This window comes from Protobothrops mucrosquamatus, unplaced genomic scaffold, assembly GCF_001527695.2.
Source record: "Protobothrops mucrosquamatus isolate PMUCROS unplaced genomic scaffold, P.Mucros_1.0 scaffold3, whole genome shotgun sequence".
Taxonomy (NCBI): domain Eukaryota; kingdom Metazoa; phylum Chordata; class Lepidosauria; order Squamata; family Viperidae; genus Protobothrops; species Protobothrops mucrosquamatus.
Window position 1 is genome coordinate 3,233,098 of NW_015386390.1, and position 21,694 is coordinate 3,254,791.

Sequence of the window (21,694 nt, forward strand, 5' to 3'; positions counted from 1 at the left end):
ATTAGTTTCCACCCGTTGCTTCTTGTCCTGCCTTCAGGTGCTTTGGAGAATAGCCTGACTCCCTCTTCTTTGGGGCAGCCCCTGAGATATTGGAACTCTGCTATCATGTCCCCCCTCGTCCTTCTCTTCATTAAACTAGACATACCCAATTCCAGCAGCCGTTCCTTATATGCTTTAGCCTCCAGTCCCCTAATCATCTTTGTTGCTCTTCTCTGCACTCTCAACATCTTTTTTACATCTTTTTTATACTCATAAACAAGATTGCTTCAAATCAGTCTGTTATTTAATTGTACTTTTATGGGTCTCAACAGTTGACTTCTTTATTGTTTTGCTTTAATACAGTATGTAACATGTTATAGTTTTCTAACTGGAGTGTGAAGAGGTGGGGCTGAATTCAAGCAGGCCTGATCATATTGATATTCATCTTCCCAGCAAAACAACTATGACATATATTTCCCAGCGTTTGAGTGTATGCGTGAGTGCATGTATATTCAAGAAACAGGGATAACATGCATATTTCACTCAAACATTCCCATTAATGAAAAGGAAATCACAGCTAAAACATGTACTAGTTTTTGGCTGCAGTTTTAAGAGTGCCTTGAAGTTAGAGCAGGAAACGTTAGTCTCAGCAGCACAACAATTAGGAACTTCTAATTGCGTTTTGTTTTGTTTTAATTCTCTGTGAAGGAGCTAGAGATGTTAACCAACTCCCATTTCCTCTCTGAAATTACAAAATTTCCTCATCCTTAAGCATACCATTGGGGGAGATGACAAGCAAGGGAACTCTTTGTGGGATGAAGGGTGGACGAGCCACTGTATCTTTCACACTGTTTCTATTTATTAACTCCCAAAAGATGTGGACAAAACACAAATCCTTTTGTGTTTTAATGATGATATCGCAAATGTTGGATTAAACCAGGGGTCTTCAAACTTGGCCCTTTTATGACTTGTGGACTTCAACTCCCAGAATTCCTCAGCCAGGCATGCTGGCTGAGGAATTCTGGGAGTTGAAGTCCACAAGTCATAAAAGGGCCAAATTTGAAGACCCCTGGATTAAACCCTGTATATTATCTCTTCATCTTGCAAGTGCCAGGATGATCCATTTCATTTCAGAGTTACAATGTAAAGTATCACCTTAATGAATACACAAGAACATTCAAAGTTTTAACTGTTCACATGTTTTCTACACCTTTCTACATTCACCTTTATTAAGGTGAATGTGACTCAACTTGTATTTGGTAACCATCATTTATTTAGAACAGTGTTTCTCAACCTTGACAATTTTAAGGCATGTGGACTTCAACTCCCAGAATTCCACAGCCAGCAATGCTGGCTATGGAATTCTGGGAGTTGAAGTCCACATGCCTTAAAATTGTCAAGGTTGAGAAACACTGATTTAGAACATTGCTGCGTTGTAGAATCAGAACTGAAATGGAATTTAAAGGCAGTCCAATCCAACTCCTATTTTGACTGTTTGCAGTTCTCAACCCCATGGGCCATAGCAGACCAGGCTACCCTGTCCTCCACTGTCTCCCTGCCCAAATTCATGTTCATGTTCATTGCAAATTCATGTTCATTGCATCAATGACATGATCCAACCATCTCATCCTGTGCCGTCCCCCTACTCCTTTTGCTTTCCATCTTTCACAACATCAGCGTCTTTTCCAAGAAGTCCTCTCTTCTCATTTGGTAGCCAAAGTATTTGAGCTTCAGCTTCAGTGTCTGTCCTTCCAAAGAAGAGTCAGGGTTGGTTTATTTTAGGGTTGGTTGATTGATTTGATCTCCTTGCAGCCCAAGAGACTCTCAACAGTCTTCTCCAGCACCACAATTCAAAGCATCAATTCTTCAATGCTCCGCCTTCTTTATGATCCAACTCTCACAGCATTACTAGTGATGTAGTTTATCTTCCATCTTAAAATAGCCCTGGTAGTAGATATTTCACTTACATACACTTTTGCTTTCTGCAAATCAAGCTGAAAAAATAGGGAGTGATTCATTCTCTCTCCCTCCCTCCCTCCCTTCCTCCCTCCCTCTCCCCCTCTCCTTCCCCCCAATTTTATTGGCTCCTTGGACTACCCCCAAAATGATAGGAACTATAGCATGAATCTGGTGCCAACAGTGTCTAGAGCAGTGGTTCTCAACCTGTGGGTCGGGACCCCATTTGGGGTCGATCGACCATTTCACGGGGGTCGCCAAGCAAGGCTGTCCGCCATTTTTTTTGTCCACCATTTTTTTCCCCTTTTCTGGCGGGTACCTTACCTCCCTTGGGCTGGTGGTCGGCCTGCTCCATCTCTGCTGCTTGCCAGCTACGCCTTGGCCGGCGCAGGGGGCAGAACCATGCATGCGCGGCGCTCCCGGGCAGGGAAAGTCCTCGACTTACAACCGGTTGGGTAGTCCTCGACTTATGACCGGTTTAGTCCTCGACTTACGACCAGTTTAGTCCTCGACTTATGACCGGTTTAGTCCTCGACTTACGACCAGTTGGGGTTGCGGCATAAAAAAGGTTGAGAACCACTGGTCTAGAGGAACCATTCAGAAATGGCAGATTTTTAGGTGGGAAGCTATTAAGAGCAGCAGGAAGAAAGAATGTCAACAGATAGGTGGAAATTTTGGAGACATGCTTAATATCCACTTATTCTATGCCCTTAGTGAACACTGGCTGACCTAATGAATGATTTGTAACATAGAGCAAGCCGTGCAGAAAGTGGCTGCTGTCCAAGGTTCTGCTGTCTCTGCACTTTTGTGTTTCTCTATCCAGTTTCAACCAAAGACTTCAGGAAATGAATTGTGCATATTAAATTGGAAGCAAGACAGGGAGCTCAACATCACAGGATAAGCTGTATACTTAAGTTGCTTCCAGTCTCAGATTAGTTAATGGTTTGCAAATTCTCCCTTGGAAGAATTAATAATTAAATAGCTGGCTCCCGTTAGCAGTACAATTTATCACACAACCTCAAAGCACTTTGCAAACATTAATTAGTAAAATGTTCCAAGTGTCATGTGAGTAGAAATATGGAAGTGCACAGGACATAATTCTTTTCTTTTTAAGTTTCGCTTGGTGCAATAGGTTGCAAAACTCTGTAACTCAACCTTTTTTTTTTTGTACTAGCCAGACATAACCTGGTAAACTGTAAGTCTACTGAGTCCCACATAAAGACAAAATACATTCTCGGATAAGCTGAAAGGAATGCAATAATGATGGTCAGTGATATGGAAAGCAAGAATGAAGTAATACTAATGAAAGGAAGGCTAATTAATAGGGATCTACCTAATTATCTACCAGCTGCCTAGTCTATTACTTATTTATTAATACCCTTCTTTCTTAATCTACAAAATACATAAGGTAACTATCATAACAAACCAGAATCAAAATCTTTATTTGGTTTTAGTTTATCCATAGCTTTTATAATCCCCAGTCCACCAACTCTGGGTTGTGTATCACAATCAAAGTTTGAAAAATAACATAAGAATAGTCAAACCTACATTAAAAGAAACGCACACTTCCTGGATAATCTCAAAGATCTTTAAAATGACTTGTAGCTTGTATGACCTGCCCATATTTGAGAACTGACTCTCAGAGAGAGATCTAACTTTGAATTCAGTGCAAGAACTGATTAGAGTGCTAACTAATACATTACACTGCAACAAACATTGAAAGTAAGGTAGTTATGAGTGTGTCTGTGGATAAGTAGGGTATTAGTACCTACAGCCATGGATGTTGCAAGTTATTTGATTTTCACCTTATCCCTGAAGGATTTCAGAGCAGTGTAGTCTCTGTCCTGTTTTATCTTCCATGTCATAACTGTGAAGTAGGTCAAGTTGGGAGAGAGAAAGTATATATGAAGTTTACTTTATGGATGAGTAGAGATTTTAACACAGCTCCAACTATATCAATTATACCAAACTACATTCTCTTTTCCATCTTTCGTGAAGAAAGACAGAATAGTTTCTGTCTATTGCTGAATAGTTACTGCTCAAACATATATTCCATTACAATATCATCTGAGAAGCCAGTGAAATCATAATTTGACCTTATATTTTAGAAATACTATCTTTTTTTGTTCCATGGATAACTTTCAGTTATAAACAGGAAATTAATTGGAAGGTTTATGTTTTGTAAAAGTAATTTTTAAAGGTTTTCTTAAGGGAAGGATTTTTTTCCCCATCCTTCTCTGATTATTATTGCTACATGAATTGGGAAGATATAATGGACTAGGCTAGGGCATGCTTGAGCTCAGAAGAATTTAACTAAGATTGCTGATGTTTGACTGGATAAGTATTATAACAATAATACTGAGTATCAAATGAACACAACACACTTTTAGTGGCTGTCATTAATTGAAATACTACATTGTGTTGATAATAGCACATGTGTTTGGGTGCTTGAACGTTATTAGATTTGGTCACAAACTTTTACCTGCATAAATCTAAGACTGAAGTGACATTGTAGAAATTAACCCAATAAGCCAGATTGTGGCAGCCTTATACTCTTGAAGGAAAGTCTTATTGTGAGGTGAGAATAGACTTGCCAGATTTATTACAAAGTGTGATCCAAACAAAGAGATCCACAGGTTTACATGTGGAAAGTGATCATAAAACCGGAAGTATTTATCATGCTCTATCACATTGTATCTTAGCTTTTCTCTGACTTTTTCTGAGTCATCAGTGTGATGTTTTTGCATGCTGTCAACAACTACAAGAAGTTAGAATTACTCTAAAACATAATGCCCCGTCCAAGGTCGTCTTCTGAAGAAGGATTTGAAATCAAGGTCACCTTGACTGAATACTCTGTATCTCCTACACTTCAAATCTCCTTGTGCTTTTGGAAATTGCAAGTCGTTTGTTCAGATCATTAATACAATGTGCAAATTACCAGAAACATGCACCAGCAGGCTGTCACACAAAACATAACTGTGTTGCCATGGCTCTCCTTTGTTGCTTTCCATCCACATAGATCAATCTAATTAAATGTTCTGTAAACTTTACCCAGGATAGTTATCAGCTTTTGCAGGTGCTCATTCAGACTGAACACTGGCATATGCAGGTATGAATGGTCCAAATGCATCATTTCTTAAAGATTCAAGATGAAACATTGATGGAATAAGTAAGTAGAATCTAGTAATACTGTGCTATTTCCAACTGCTGGATCACAAATGCTCATCAACATCATGTTCCCAGTTAGCTCTGGCGATATAATTTGCATTCACTGGACAGTGACTTAAAAAAAAGAAAGGCAATACTTTTCAAAATTATGGAAGAATGATTCTATCCCAGGTGCTGGGTGTTTCTCTTGTCTCCTAAATTCTGCTCCCTGTATCAGAAATACCACAATATATCAGCTCCTAAGGATAGGTTTAATGTGCATCTGTCATCGCTGCCCATTGATCTCTGAGGAATATTTCTAAACAGCCCAGAAAACATTTTACTTTATAGAAGCATGCTCAAAGAAGCAACTAAAAATAGACTTGCAAGCAGAGAAATAAGTATAATATCCTAATTCATTTAAAAGGTAGCCATGTTGCAATTAGGGAAGTTAGAAGTTTGTAGAAACTTCAGGAGCAGCAGAAAGAAAAAAGAAAAGAAAAATCAAAAAGAACAGAAAAAGAAAAAGGAAAGGGGGAGAGAGGGAGGGAGGGAGGGAGGGAGGGAGGAAGGAAGGAAGGAAGGAAGGAAGGAAGGCAGGCAGATGAATAGTAAGAAGCATGAATTTTGTTGATAGCATGTAGGTATCTAAAACCACCTACCTTTGCAGCATCACCAGTTGCATATTCATTTCCGCAAATTCCTTTGTTGTAAATCACAATTATAATTGACCTGTTAGAGAGAAGGGTGGTTTTTTACTCTAATATTCCTGCTTGTATATATATGTGTATATTCGGGTGTGTTGTGTATGTACGGTATAATCACGGAAGCTGAAATCGAATAATTGAGTCAATTAACGGTATAAGTTTTAAACTTGAAATGGGATCATTAATTCTTCCAATTGTAAAAACTGAGTTCTACACTTGAACTGAAGGGAGAGATGACTTACACTGTTTTAAAAAAAATGGGGTTCAGTTCCAAAATAGAGTGATATTATTCATTCTTTCTTGAAAGAACTATAGAAATGGAATGAATTCTCCTTTATCTTTTTTTTTTCAACTCCCTTACTTTACAGGAGGTGATCCTTATGGAAAGCAAAGTTTAAATAAACAAGTATACTAGTTTACATCCCTTTGTTTCTTCTCTTTTTAATTCTAAATTAACCTGATTGTTTTCTAAAGGGCGCTCTCTTTGATCTATGTCTCACTTGTCTTCCCTGTCCTGGGACTTTATGATCAGTGATAGAATGGGGTGGGGAGGACAGGGCAAAGTGCAGTTGGGACAATGCAGACAGGATAACAGAATAACAGAGTTGGACTGGACCTTGGAAGTCTTCTAGTCTAACCCTCTGCTCATGCCATTTCAGACAAATGGTTATCCAATCTCTTCTTAAAAACCTTCAGTGTTGGAGTAACCACAACCTCTGGAGGGAAGTTGTTCCACTGATTAATTGTTCTAACTGACAGGAAGTTCCTCTTTAATAAACATAACATCCTTCTAACTCTCTCTGTGCCCTGTGCTGAGAGCATAAAACACTTTGTAGAGTGTTTTAACCAGATGAGCTAATACTACCTTATTGTAAGGCTACATTAACGAAATCTTGCAGGTCTAAAAGCGCAAATCTTCCGCTGTCTCCTTTACAGCCTATGAAGCTAGGGAAGATCTCTTCTGAGGCTCTTTTTCCACCCATTATGCAGCTGGAGGCTTTGCCCTTTCTTATCTGACCATTTTCTAGGCAGCATCTTTTCACTCTCTCTGTCTCACATAGCATTAGGACAGGAATCCTGTTGCCTCTGGTTAGATCTCCCTCTGACGGATACTAAAACCAATGGACTTTTTTTTTTAATCACTGGGCAAACAAATTCACCAGATTCCCCAATTTTATAATATCATTTCAAACCGTAACAAAAGAACATGTCTTGCAGTTGTTTTTCTTCAAGAAGATGCACTAATATTTTGAGGACTTCCTTACAGCAGAGGCATAGCAAGTTGCTCGTGATCTGGAAATGTTTTGCAAAAATTCATGCTATGGATGGATCGCTGCATTTGTGATTTAGTGTTATCGACGGAAACTTATCAGGGGATACGATGGCTCAGCGGCTAAAGATACCGAGCTTGTCAGCTTGACAAGCTGGGTTCAAGGTCTGAGTGCTGCGCAACAGGGTGAGCTCCCGTTACTTGCCCCAGCTCTTGCCAATCTAGTAATTTGAAAGCATGAAAATGAGAGTAAATAAATAGGTACCACCTCTGTGGGAAGGTTACAGCATTCCGTGTGCCTTGGCATGTCGTCGTGCTGGCCACAGGACCACAGAAGTATCAACAGACAATGCTGGCTCCCACGGCTAAGAATTGGAGATGAGCACCATCCCCTACAGTAGTGCCCAAAATTGTGGAAACCTTTTGGGAAAAGTCTACCGTAGAAATGCCACCTTTGGTTAAGTTTCCACCAATTTTTCTTCTAATTTCTTTATAACTGTAGCCTTGTTCACTTAATAATACTATTTTACATCGCTTTCTGGGCAACCAGTCAACCCTTTGCACCATTACTTTAATTTTTACAAGCTCACTAAATGAAAGAACACAAAAAAAAACCAACCAACTTGATAGCGATCACATAACACATTGACAAATGTCCTCCTCTCAATTTCAATACATGACATCAATAACTGAATCCTACTGTAATCTGATTGGCTCATTGGCAAAACAAGATGACACCACTAACCGAGAGATTTGTGAGTACGAGTAACCGATGTTAGTCTACTTCCTTTCGATGGACTATAGTTGGATTCGTTCAACACGAAGGAAAAAGACCAATAAACCGATATTGAAAAGTATCTTATGTCATGTCTATTAACTTGTTTGATACAACGTAATGTAAGAACTAATTTAATAGAAAGGATTGATATATAATTTTAGGGTACTACTCCCCAAAAAAGTGGTGTTATTAGCCATCAAACCTCAAAAATACACTTTTCCCAAAAGGTTTCCACAATTTTGGCCACTACTGTAGAGTTGGACACAACTGGACAGGAGGAAATTTTTACCCTTTACTTTTATAGAAACTACATGTAGGCAAATCCCCATCAAATGTTCCAAATTGGCAAGATACCTGTGATATCATCTGAAGAATAAGGGGCAATTCTTAATTTCAAGATTTAATTTAATTTTGAAAAGCAGGTACGGTTATTGTCATTTTAGGCAGATTTACACATTTTGGGAAGCAACGAACAACCTGACAGCCTTTCTTTCATTAGATGTCTTCACCTTCTGCCTGAAATTGGTGGCCTTACTATTTTCATAGTGGTGGCATCATCATGAGCACACTTCAGTCTCCATATTTGCTTCTGCACGTAACCTTTCTCGTGTATGTAAGATCAGCTGCTGTGTCTTACAGGCTGAACTGCCGTCAGATTTGTAATTGGCCTGACAGCCATTTCTCCAATACCACAAAGCAAAAAATCTTGTTGACATAGCAATTGCTGGGAAGGAAATCAGTGACAAAGGGGGCTGGAATAAAAAGAGCTCTGAATCCAGGTTGCTTAATTGCACAGGAAAAGATCTGTAATTGTTTGCACATCCTAAAGCCTTTATTTTATCTTCCTATAAGAGATTCATTGTCCAGTGGTGTAAGCATAAAATGAACAATGAACTTATCTGTTCCTATAAGCTCTTCTAACATGTTTCTTTAAAGGGAAGAGTATAAGGAAGCTGTGAAGAATTGATACAGAAAGGACAATAATTTAGAATATTCCGAATGCATGTGGGCTTTGTATTAATCATTCCAACTAGGAAGAAAGTTTGATATGACTGTAATAGGTCTAGCTATAGCAACATTCTAAAGCCTTTTCATAGGAATTCTATACAGAAGCAGTAAATCACTTAATTCACTCACAATCGCTTAAATATGAGCCAGCAGTGTGTGGCAGCAGCCAAAAAAGACAACACAATTCTAGGTTGCATTAACAGAGGGGTAGCATGAAGATCACGTGAAGTATTAGTATCACTTTATAAAGCCTTAGTAAGGCCACACTTAGAATACTGCATCCAGTTTTAGTCACCATATGATAAAAAAGATATAGAGACTCTGGAAAGAGTGCAGAAAAGAGCAACAAAGATGTTTAGGGGGTGGAAGCTAAAACATCTGAAGAACGGTTGCAGTATTTGAGGGGCTGCCACAAAGAAGAGGGGGTCAACCTATTTTCCAGAAGGCAAGACAAGAAGCAATGGATGGAAACTAATCAAGGAGAGAAGAAACCTAGAGCTAAGGAGAAAATTCCTGACAGTGGGAACAATTAACCAGTGGAATGACTTGCTTTCAGAAGTTGTGGGTGCTCCATCACTGGAGGCTTTTAAGAAGAGACTGGACAGCTACTTGTCTGGAAGGGTATAGGATTGGAGTAAAAAGACCTCCAAGGTCCGTTCCAACTCTTTTATTCTGTTAAATGCCAGCCACAGAACTCCAGATAACATGGACAATTTTCTTAGGCTGTGGCCCAGATGAACTGAAATTTCAAAATGGAGGGGGGGATATTTATATGATCAGCTAGCCAGCGTATAATGGGTAGCTTCTGTTAAAAAAGAGCAAAACATTGAATTACACAGAAAATGGAGAGGAAATCAATCTAATTTAGAAAATAGCAGTCATTGTTCAATACTCCCTGGTAATTTTGAAGCAGCCGTGTAATAATATTACTTTGGCAAAATGAGTTTCTGTACAAAAATTCAGCTTGGCTTTAAAAGCAGCCCAGTGATAGTTTTCCAATTAATGCATTTCACAGAGTTCCGTTATGGATCGAATTTCATGTTGGTACATTAAAAGAGAAAGAGAAGCAGGATGCATCGGAATAATATTAGGAAAAGAGTGCCTTAGGTAAAATCAGTAGACGCTACTTAAAACATTTAGTAGTTAGCAGTCCTAACAAAGATGTCCGGTGTACATACAAAATTTGCAAGATGGCAGGCATGGGTAATCTCTGTCCTACCTGATGAATTTGATATAAAAATGATAGGTCTTCAATAAGGATGCAGCACCTACCATCTTGCAGATTCTGCCCCTCTTCCGAAGATGGCCCTGAGTCTCACACACATATTTTTATACAAATTTTGTATTGGTTTTGGCCAAAGAAGTTGAGGTAGGGATATGAGACAAACTCAGTTTAATCTTTTGTGAAGAATGAAGCAATTTGAGATGGCTATGTGTAATTCACAGATGAGAACCATTTAAACCCAGAAATTTTTGTTTATTTATTTATTTATTTATTTATTTATTTTCATTAACTTATATGCCGCCCTTCTCCCCATGGGACTCAGGGCGGCTCACAGCATGTTAAAACAATATAAAACATTATCCCCTATAAAAGCCAATTAAAAACCAAATATTTATCGCTGTGTCTTATTAAAATCATTAAAATTGTCCCTATTTAAAATTCACCCTAGGTNGCGCTTTAAAGGTGGTAACTAACACCTTAAAGCGCACCCGGAAGGCCACTGGCAACCAGTGCAGCTCGCGCAGCAGCGGCGTTACATGGGAGCGACGCGTCGCTCCCAACACCGCCCGCGCGGCCGCATTCTGGACCAGCTGAAGCCTCCGGATGCTCCTCATGGGGAGCCCCATGTATAGAGCATTACAGTAGTCCAGTTGAATTGGTTGATAGTCACCCAACATTGCTAAATCCAATAAAGCCAATAACTATATGACATACCATGTTGGGGAAACTGATGCTGTTTTGGTTTCTGGTGCTGTTTCTTGCAAACTTGAGTCAATGTTTAACAATGGAGAAAAAAAGGTGAAGAGCTAGAGGTGGCTACTTCTTTTGTGGTGAAACAAATGAGAGGAAAATGGCACAATGGAACGAAGGCGGGTTGATTGTATAAGAGAGGGGATGAGGTGGATTGTAGCCATGCCTTAATGAATCCAGATTACATTTAAAATTATTTTTCAGAATATCAGAGAAGAACACACAAAAGTTTCACAAGGAGCACGTTTCATCATTTAAGCAAAAGGGTCTATTCTCTTCTACAGGCAGTCCTTGACTCACAACCACAACTGAGCCCAAAATTTCTGTTGCTAAGCAAGAGAGTTGTTAAGTGAATTTTGCTCTATTTTGCCATCTTTCCTGCCATCATTGTTAAGCGAATCACTTCAGTTGTTAAGTTCATCACAAAGTTGTTAAGTGAATCTGGCTTCTCCACTGACTTTGCTTGTCAAAAGGCAATCACACTGCAACCGTCATAAATATGAGTCAGCTGCCAAGCATCCGAATTGGGATCCCGTGACCAGGGAGATGATGCAATGGTTGTAAGCAGTGGTGGGATTCAAATATGTGAACAACCGGTTCTCTGTGTGGATGCCACTTCTGGAAATCCATTCTGGGCCTGGGCAACAAAAAATTAGCTACCGGTTCTGCCGAACCGGTGCGAACTGGCTGAATCCCACCACTGGTCGTAAATGTGAAAAACAGTCTTCACTCACTTTTTTCAATGCCGTTGTAACTTCAAATGGTCCCTAAATGAACTGTTGGGAGTCGAGGACTACCTGTATTGTTGTCAAAACACTTGCCAAGAAAGATGAAGTTATTCCAATAGCCAGGAGGCTCGTGAGTGCCTCTTTTGACAATGGTTACCCAAAGGACACACAGAAAGGAGGAATATCATAAATTTTGCCGCATATGGACTAGAACAGACATGTCAAACTCGCGACGTCACGTGACGTTGCGCAACGTATCGGAGCTTTTTCGCCGTTGCCGACAATGGGGTGGGCACGGCTCCGGTATGATGAAACCGGCCCGCGGGCCGGCAGTTTGACAACCCTGGACTAGAACAAGAGCCCCCAGGCCCCACAGTGGGTGAGCACAACTTTGCATGCATGGGATCTAGGTTTCACGCTTCTCCTTCTCCCCCCGCCATGTGGAAAAATTGTCTTCCGGTCCCTAGTGCCAAAAAAGTTGGGGAGTACTGGATTAGAAGACCTATGAGGTCTTTTCCAGACCATGATTTTATCCCCTTTGTACAACAATGGTTGGAGTGCTTTAATCCGGGCCACTACAACCCAGTTTGTAAACTGTGCACCACACAAGGGTGTTGCATTGGGGGGGGGTAACACCAGTTGTATTTTAAAAAAAAACAAAAACCAGGAGCACAATATCAATAGTAGAAGATTGGGACTTTGCACACATGCTCAGAGAGTTGTGACAAAAGCTACACCTGCAACCTAGCAGGCCTTCATATAAATATAATCTATATAAATAAAAATGTAAATGTTTGTTTGTTCAAAATCTTAAATCTCCGAAAGTTGTTCACCGATTGCTTTGAAATTTTGACACAACGTTGCATTCGAACACGCGCGTGTTTTTATATACCTACTATTATATAGATGTCACACCTGTGACAGTTAAAAACATGCTGTTTTTGAAAAACAGCGCCATCTGTTGGATGTAAACATATTATAAACATGCGCTTTCTCTTTTCTTTCTTTTCCATTTAACCAGACTGAGCCACAGCAACGCGTGGCCGGGTACAGTTAGTAATTTATATGGGAGGACACCAAGTGGAATTCTGCAGAAGGGTGTGTTGTATGTCAGCAACAGTCTTGGTATTAATGGAAATTGTATAGCATTTTTTGTCAAGGTCATGCTGTCCTTGTTGTGGGTTCACCATAAACCATGCTGTATTTCATCAATTTTTGAATAAGTCACGGTGGCCTAGTTCTTGCATGCCATACTACGCCATAAACCATGATTGACAACCTACAGTGCCTACGAAAATCCAGTAAATTAGAATATGTGTACATACAGTGCTTTTAACTTGAAGGAAAATGTTTTTTCTTTTATGTTTTATCACCCTCTGGTGATGCAATTCCTTTTTCGAGGATGCATAAACAGCTATCTGACTCATATAGTATCTGAGAGTAGAGGAATCCTCACTCCTGAAATACGATTCTGTCTCAGCTTTCTGACCAGGAAGTTCTCATTTTAAAAATTAAAGAACACATATTATTCAATGTACTAAAAACCTGCCTTCAGGATGGCCATTAAATTCAGTATAATAGTAATTCTCTGCCATGAATAAATAAACTTTGAGCTTACAAAAACTTCTACAGTCTTTTTTACAAGAGCGCCATCTAGTGGATCTAGAGGCAGCTAACAGTTTCCAAGGGCTTTCTACGTTTCTGGAAAAAAGGTGGATTAATTGATCGATTGGTCGATTGGTTGATTTCTCCTGGGGTCACCTGATTTAGGGATTGTAATTTTCATGGCAGCACCTAGCTGATCTTCCAATCTCAAAAATTAAGTGATATCAGAAGAATTTAGGAATCTTTTCAGAAACACAGAGGTATAGACTAGGCTGGAAACAAAAGAAGTCACCTAGAAAAAGACAATAGTAAACCGCCTCTGAACTGTTGTTCTAAATCTGTATGGAGGTGAAAGTTTCATGAAATCATTGTGTTTCTAATTCAACTTGATGGGGACTATTTTAACCTTTAGTCCTTGATTTATGATGAGTCACTTAGCAACCATTCAAAGTCACTAAGGACCCCCCCCGAAAGGTACTTACAACTTGAATTCAAAGTTCTGATAGTTACTGTCCCCCCCAGCCCCTTGATCACATGACTGCATTCTGGGCACTTGGCAGCTGGCCTGTATTTATGACTGCACTGTCGTGTTCAGATGACCACAATTTTTGAGATTTTTGCCAAAAAGGATCCATAGCAAACAATGGGTTCGTTTTATGAACATGGCCTTTTACAACCAAAAATGGTTGTAAAATCAAGCCGGTCACATGGGTGACTCGCTTTACTTAACTTAAACTTAAAACCAGGCTCCATTATGGTCATAAGCAAGGAATACATGCCGGTTGCTAAGCTCTGGAAGTTTGATCATTTGACCATGGGGACGCTGTAACAGTCGTAAGTGTGCAAACAGTCCTAATTCACATAGAATGGTCACTAAACGAACCGTTGTAAGTCAAGGACTGCCTCTACGTAGGTTTTCTGAATAGGTAATACGAGTTGCTTTAGAACAGGGGTCTTCCAACTTGGCCCTTTTATGACTTGTGGACTTCAACTCCCAGAATTCATCAGCCAGCGTGCCTGGCTGAGGAATTCTGGGAGTTGAAGTCCACAAGTCATAAAAGGCCCAAGTTTGAAGACCCCTGCTTTAGAAGCATCCAAAGAGGTCCAAAATGGATATGAGATGTTGAGAGATCTAATCTTACACTTACAGCTGAATATTTACTGTTCCATCCCTGCAGAAATACAGATGTACACACAGTGGCCTCACTTTTGAAACTCTACCTCAGAGAGTTGCCAGAGCCTGTGATCCCATATTCCAAATATGAAGAGTTTCTCTCCTGTGCCAAAATGCTCAGCAAAGAAAAGGAAGCGGTGAGTTTTGTCTCTTGGTTTGGATTTCTGTTAGTACCCAAATCCCCTTATCTGCGGATTCTAAATGAATTTAGTTCCTAATTATTTGCATGGGTGCTGGATAGTTCACCATTTTTTACTTTTTTTTAACATATTCACACAGGGGCTGAATGAATTAGCAAAGCAAGTGAAGAATTTGCCGCTCGTCAACTTTAATCTACTCAAGTACATTTGCAGGTAAGTCATCCTGACTAATAATAATAATAATAATAATAATAATAATAATAATAATAATAATAATAATAAGGCTGTGCCCAATATATCATTAGACAGTCCAGTTGTTTTAGCCATTTTATTAGGATAATTGCAGACGGGTTGATTTTTGTCTGAATCCTTATTACAAGTATGAGAGACTATATGGAGACTACAATCTCTTGAGAATTGCCTGGAAATGTTGAAACCTCCAGTCACATCAGGAGAAGCTACAGTGAGGAAATCTAGCAATTCCTCCTTTAGATGACTCGCTTCTATTTTGTATTTAGCAAGATGTAGTAATTTCTCAGTTTATGATTACCTGCACTGGGGCAATGCTAGGATTTTTGGTCTGATAGTCTTCAGATAGGCTGGATTGTGGTTACCATCATCCTCTATAACAAAGCCTTCTTACTAAAAATGATGGAAGTTATGATATAGTCCCTCCATAAAGCAGCATTGTTTGCCCTAAAGTAATCATGACAACACCCAAAATTGTGTTATTGGACGAGCATGTGGTTGGAACATTGAACAACCATTTTTGTGCCAGTACAATCACATTTGAGTTGGTTGTTTTGCCAGGAGTTACTTTTCTGCTTTTCGGGAGGGATACAAATGACGGAGATCATTTTGATGGAGATCATTTTTGAGGGAGATGGGCAGTTCAGAAATGTGATAGATAAATACATGTTAACATACATACATACATACAACCACCAGGGACTTGTAACTAATGCCTTGTCTTTAGATATTATAATTGAAACTTATTCTAGATGTATGTTCCATTGATTTCAGTGAGATGCATTAAATAGGAATTAGACTAAGTCATAGATCTGTTTCATATATTGTGCTGTCATGATTTTTTTTGTGTATATATATTTTATCAACAAGAATAAAGTGCAAAACAAAGGACACAGAAAAACATATATCCAACAGAAACAAAAAAATGTGTACAAAAAAGAGAACAAAGCATAACCCAAACATCAAATAAATCTAGCAAACACAAAAAAATCCACCCTCTCTAGATGCTGGAAAGAAAATAAATTTAAAAAACCCAATAAATTCTCCTACCCTTACACAATGGGTCTACAAATAATTATAGACTTTCTCATCCTTACTAAATGAGAAAAAATATATAAGCAAATATTTCAGATGAAGAGATCTCTGTCTAATAATTGAATCGACCCAACATCTAATCATATTTTCTGACTAAGCTATAATGATCTGGAATCATGCAACATAGCGAGCCCTAATTTGTGCTGTACAAAGTTCAGTGATTTGATTCATACAACATGCTAAGCCAAACAAAGCAAAATCATTTAATGCTTTATATGATTTCTTGTAGCAAGCTCACTGGAATCAATAGAGTCAATAGAAGTCCCCATGGTTTTAATAAATCCATTTTATGTTTCAATACATCTGGATGCAATCCAATATGAGGAAATAGAGAGAAAACATGAATAGGTGGTCGAGAATTTAAAGAACATGGTAAAGAATAGTAGTTATTCTCCCTGGAGTCTAGCCAAAACTTCTAGATTTTATCTTTCTTTCCTTTTGACTTTATTTCCCCTACTCTTTTTTTTCAAATTCAACCAGGGAATTTTTCTATAGATTAAAATAGACAAAATATAATCAATGGCACCCAACTGCTGTTTAAAAGATAACAGCAAATGAGAATCAGATCAATCCTTGGAGAACAACGGAGTGTTTAATCTTCTGTTCCTCCTCCAGGAATGATACAAGTATGTCTTTCTCCATTTCTTCACCAAAGACATTCTCTGTGTCTTTTCTCCACTTCCAATATAAAAGCAGCTCCAGAGAACAGGCCAGTCTAGTTCAAGATTGCAGCAGAGGCTGTGTGGCTTATTTTTAAAAAGAATTTATGTATGCAATTCCTAGTTTTATTTCGCATGATGTATCTGATGAAATTTTGTCATCATATGTGACTGAATCCTGGACTTTTGCTCTCTTCCTACCCTACCTACTTCTGGTTCCTTGAATGTCTGAGTAGATTTCTGGATGAAGTTCAATCCTATTCTGGAGTCAACAAAATGAGTGTGCAAAACCTTGCAACTGTGTTTGGCCCCAACATCCTCCGTCCCAAAGTGGAAGATCCTTTGACAATCATGGAAGGTAAGTAGATGAGGATGAAAATGATCATGATAGTTCCACGTGAGCAGCGGGCAGAGCTTGCCCAAATGGAGCGGGCGCACATGCGCTTGCCCGCTACTCAAGCAAATGGGGATGCGTAGGTGCGCTCGCCCACCACTTCTGCGGTCCAGTTCTGAACAGCTCAAAGCCTGGTAGTGGGCCGTGGCCTGGGAGTTGGCGACCCCTTGTGTAATGGTATCTGGGAATGACTTTGGGAGATAGGAGGCAAAGCACGGAGTTGCCAACTGGTGGGTAAATGTTATCTCAGCCCACCGAAGGAGGAAGGCTGTGGAAAATATGTTAGGAGGGACACTCTCTAATTTTCTAGAGAGTAAAATGAAAGGAGTAGAGAAATATCTCAAACGTACTGTTTCAAAAGGCAATTGGACTTCATTTTTTTTCTTGAAGATGTTTCGCTTCTCATCCAAGAAGCTTCTCATCGGTTCTGATGAGAAGTGAAACACCTTCAAGGAAAAACAAAGTCCATCTGCCTTTTGAAAAAGCATCTTTGAGACAACCATGATCTGGATGACTCGAGAATCTCCATAGATGAGTGGGAAAATACTTTCAGCCTTATAAGATTCCGTCAATATAATCTTATAATAAAGATAGAGCTGGTACTTCTGATTGGGCTCTTGTCTGGACTACTTCACAGGGCTAACAGGTAGTCCACATAGATAATCTCATTTGCTATGTGCTATTTAAATCATCCAGACAGTGATTATACATGGCAACAAAAGCCATTAAAATGATCTCCTCTTCCTCCATTTTTTTACAATTATGGAATTCAATGCCATACAATGAATACCTATGGATAACAGGAGGGATAAAATTATTGTCCTTCTGGCCTTGTCTTCTCTCATACTGTTACATAACCCTTTCCAACTCAAGGGATCTGTGGACACCATTGGAAAAATCAGATCTCAGTTGGCAGAACGCAGGTCTGCATATCCTGTACATTGTTGGTAATTTAGAATACTGGGGAAAAGATTTTACATTTCAGTGGCTTGGCAATACTGATATTAATGAGCTTGTCCATTGCTTTATGCTTTTAGAATGATAAATACACAAACATAAATATAAATACATGGAGGGCTCAGAGATGGATTTTTGTTTGGAAGAGTTGTGAAGTCAATTGAGTTCTGGCAGATCACATAAATTGGTAGTCTTAGAATTAATTCTAAATAAGTATGTCAGAGCAGGTGCATGAAAATTAATTTTACAGTGGAACCAATGCTGGAAGGACGTGGTAGACTCTGTTTTGCTAGATGAGTTCAAACAGGCACATTTGAGAGGAATGTAAATTGCTGCACCGAGAAAATAGTTGAATCTAGTGGTCTAAAGGATCCTTTCAAACTCTGTGCTCCAACTTTAATTGATCTCTGGATTCTAGTTAAAAAACCAGAATCCATCCTACATGCCTAAAGACACCCCACCCCTCAATTAAGCCGCTAACATTCTTGTTACAATATTATAAAAATCTAATTATGAAAGTTAAAGCACTCCATTTGCTTCAAAAAGATCCTGATCTAAGTTAATCTAAGATCTTAGATCAGTGGTTCTCAACCTTTTTAATGCCGCAACCCCCAACCGGTTGTAAGTCGAGGACTAAACCGGTCATAAGTCGAGGACTAAACCGGTCGTAAGTCGAGGACTACCCAACCGGTCGTAAGTCGAGGACTTTCACTGCCCGGGAGTGCTGCGCATGCGTGGTTCCGCCCCCTCACTGGCCGAGGCGTAGCTGGCAAGCGGCAGAGACAGAGCAGGCCGACCACCAGCTGGCCCAGCTCAAGGGAGGTAAGGCACCCGCCGGAAAAGGGGAAAAAAATTGCGGACAGCCTTGCTTGGCGACTCCTGTGAAATGGTTGATCGACCCCAAATGGGGTCGCGACCCATAGGTTGAGAACCGCTGTCTTAGATGAAAGTAGCATAAAGAAATGGGCATATCTGTCTTGTGCCTACAGATGTTCGGATTGTCAAGGTGTTACCCCCAACCCGAGAAGGCAGATGACTGTCCAATTCATGTGAGAAGAAAGAGTTCAGTCAGCATCTTTGCAAGCTTTCTGTTTTCCTTTTATATGATCCTCATTTGACAAAAACAAAAGGGCATCCATCTTAGTAGCTAAATCTAGCTGGTGAATTTTTGAAACTCAGTTCTCTTTACAGCTGCCCAAGGGTAATTTCCGCTAAAAGAAGCAGAGGTCACATCTGAGTAGTTGTGCCTAGAATGACCCTGTTAATCTGTTTTGGCATTTGGTGTAGGTAAGCAGGTTGGTCATGATTGCTTTTTGGAAAGTGGGGACATTAATCAACGGCTCCACTTAGTAGAACAGGCTGAATGGCGAATTGGACCCTCACTTTACCAAAACAGCTAAGATATGCAGTTTTCCAGAGAAGTTGCTGCTCTGCCTGGATGTTTTATTCTGAACTGAGACTCAATGTGAGAAGGATACAACTTACAACCATTCATTTAGTGGCCATTCAAAGTTACAACAGCATCGGAAAAAGTGCCTGATGATTGGTTTTCACACTTAACAACCGTTGCAGCATCTCCTTAGCCAACCTGATCAAAATTTGGTAATTCGTTCATATTTATGACCGTTGCAGTGACCTGCGGTCATGCGATCCCTTTTGTGACCTTCTGACAAGCCAAGGGTCATGGTTCCGAAAGATGAGACCCCCCCAAAAAAAGGAACTATAAGGCAAAAAGAATTTCCTTACAGAACATATTTATTTGGCTACATAATATTGGCACGTTCAAAAGTGAACCCAAAACTGAAACGCCCCCCAAAGGTTACAAAGTTACAAAGTTACACTTCCCACCCCAGCAATGTGTCATAAATCACATTCCCCAAGTAATTACTTGTGTGGGCTTTCTACCCGCCAAAATGCAGTTAGCAATGACCTTGGTTCCCACAGAACAATTTATTGTTACGTCTAACATTAAAACACTCATCCCCCTTCCCAATTCTGTGGCCAACGAAAATGGAGGGAAAATGGCTTCAGCTGATTTTGTTTTTAGAGTTGACACAAAGTTAATGATTCGCTTAACAACCATGTTACTAACTTAACAATTGCAGTGATTCACTTAACAACTGTGGTAAGAAAGGTTGTAAAAGTCACTTAACAACTGTCCTGCTTAACAATAGAAATTTGGGCTCAATTGTGGCCATAGATCAAGGACTACTTGTACATTACAGTACAGTATGGTACATTATGCTTATGTGATCCCACTCCTGTGTGAGCTGCATTGTTTACTGGTTGGTTTCCAGGTGCAATTCAGTTCATGTTGGTTACCACCTTTAAAGCCCTTCATGGCATAAACCTGGCTATCTGAGGGACCATTTACCTGTCTGTTTCTGTACTCTGGATCCCATCTATGAAGCAATGCCATCTTATGGGACCCAAGGTTGCAGCACCTACTTTTTGGGATGATACCCTTGCAGAGTTTCATGTGGCTGAGACACTGAGGGTGTTCCGTAAATTACACAAAATCTGGTTGTCCTTCCATGCCTTGGGTTAAGGTGTTCACGTAGCCCTTTCTAATCAGTTTCATTTTATTTCATTTAAAAATGGGCGTTTGTTCTTCTGATCAGACATTTTCTTCTTTTTATATGCATCGCTTCCTCTTTTTATTTGTAAGCTCTCCAGCATCATTGAGGAGTCGGGGGAGGGGGCGCACAGAAATGTGAATAAATAAATATTTGACTCTTAACATATATTAGGCTTATACTATAAAAAAAAACACATTTGAGCATTTGCTTATACAATTAAAAAAACACCACATTTTGGAAATATGCTTAAAACAGCCACCCGAAGACCTCCACCTTCATTTTATTTCTAGAAATATGGAAGAAGGTGGAAAGGATGGTGAAGTGCTTAGATGCCATGTTCCACATGAAAGGTCCATAAATTAAAAAAAAAAGAAGCCGTGCTGTTTGGCTTCCAGGAGTGTTTGAAGAAAGGAGACTGGCAATTCATTACCTGCATCTCGGAATGACAACCCCTCCTGATTTCCTGGAATTCACTTTGATTTATAGTACTTGCAGCATATTCTCTACTCAAGGGTAGGGATGCACTCTAGACGCTGCTCCAAGCTTCATTCCAGAGTGTTTATTTCTATTGATATTAGATTAATTTTTACAAGTCTTTTCATTATAATGTGCTGTTACAGTCAGCAAAATTACATTTGTAGAAATGGGAGCCAGGGACCTTCACCCTCTTCCTTCTGAAGATTTCTGTGGTGGGCCTCCTGTATGGCAGGTGACCCTCAAGCCATCTGGTGAAGTTCAGAAATTCTAATTAGACCATTCATCTCTCTGCTCTGTGTGGCTTTGCTCCCACTGTGCTCTCCCAGAGTTCCTTAAGGGTTCTTTAGTTGCTTGTTTTGCTCTGGTGTGGAAAATGAACTTTTTTCCATACTGTGGAATCCACAGAGGGTCAGGTTGTATGGCCTAAACAGGGATGTGTGAAGAATGGAGTTTGTCCTGTGAAGTATGGACTTCAATCTGCTGCATTGTCTTATAGTCTTCACAGTTCTAAGCCAGTGGGACTAATTTCAGTGAAGGGTCTGAGAATTTTAGTCCAATTAATATTGGTATATTGTATAGTTAGAATAAATGTGGCATTAATAGAATGGAAACATAGGAGAGAGAGAGAGGGAGAGAGGGAGGGAGAGAGAGAGAGAGAGAGAGAGGAAGGAAGGAAGGAAGGAAGGAAGGAAGGAAGGAAGGAAGGAAGGAAGGAAGAGACAGAGCAAAAGAGAGAGAGAGAAGGGAAGGAAGGAAGGAAAAGAAGGAAGGAAGGGACAGCAAAAGAGACAGAGAGAGAAGGGAAGGAAGGAAGGAA

The 21,694-nt window shown here is 39.7% G+C and overlaps 1 protein-coding gene across 1 annotated transcript in view; it reads left to right on the top strand.

Annotated features, from left to right (window-relative positions):
• The window catches only part of ARHGAP24 (Rho GTPase activating protein 24), a 69,548-nt gene that overhangs the window by 33,235 nt on the left and 14,619 nt on the right, over positions 1-21,694 (top strand). Inside the window, exons 3-5 of the mRNA XM_015832380.1 lie at positions 14,332-14,464; positions 14,607-14,680; positions 16,707-16,828. Coding sequence (XP_015687866.1) covers positions 14,332-14,464; positions 14,607-14,680; positions 16,707-16,828 — 329 coding nt within the window. The remainder of the gene's footprint in view (positions 1-14,331; positions 14,465-14,606; positions 14,681-16,706; positions 16,829-21,694) is intronic.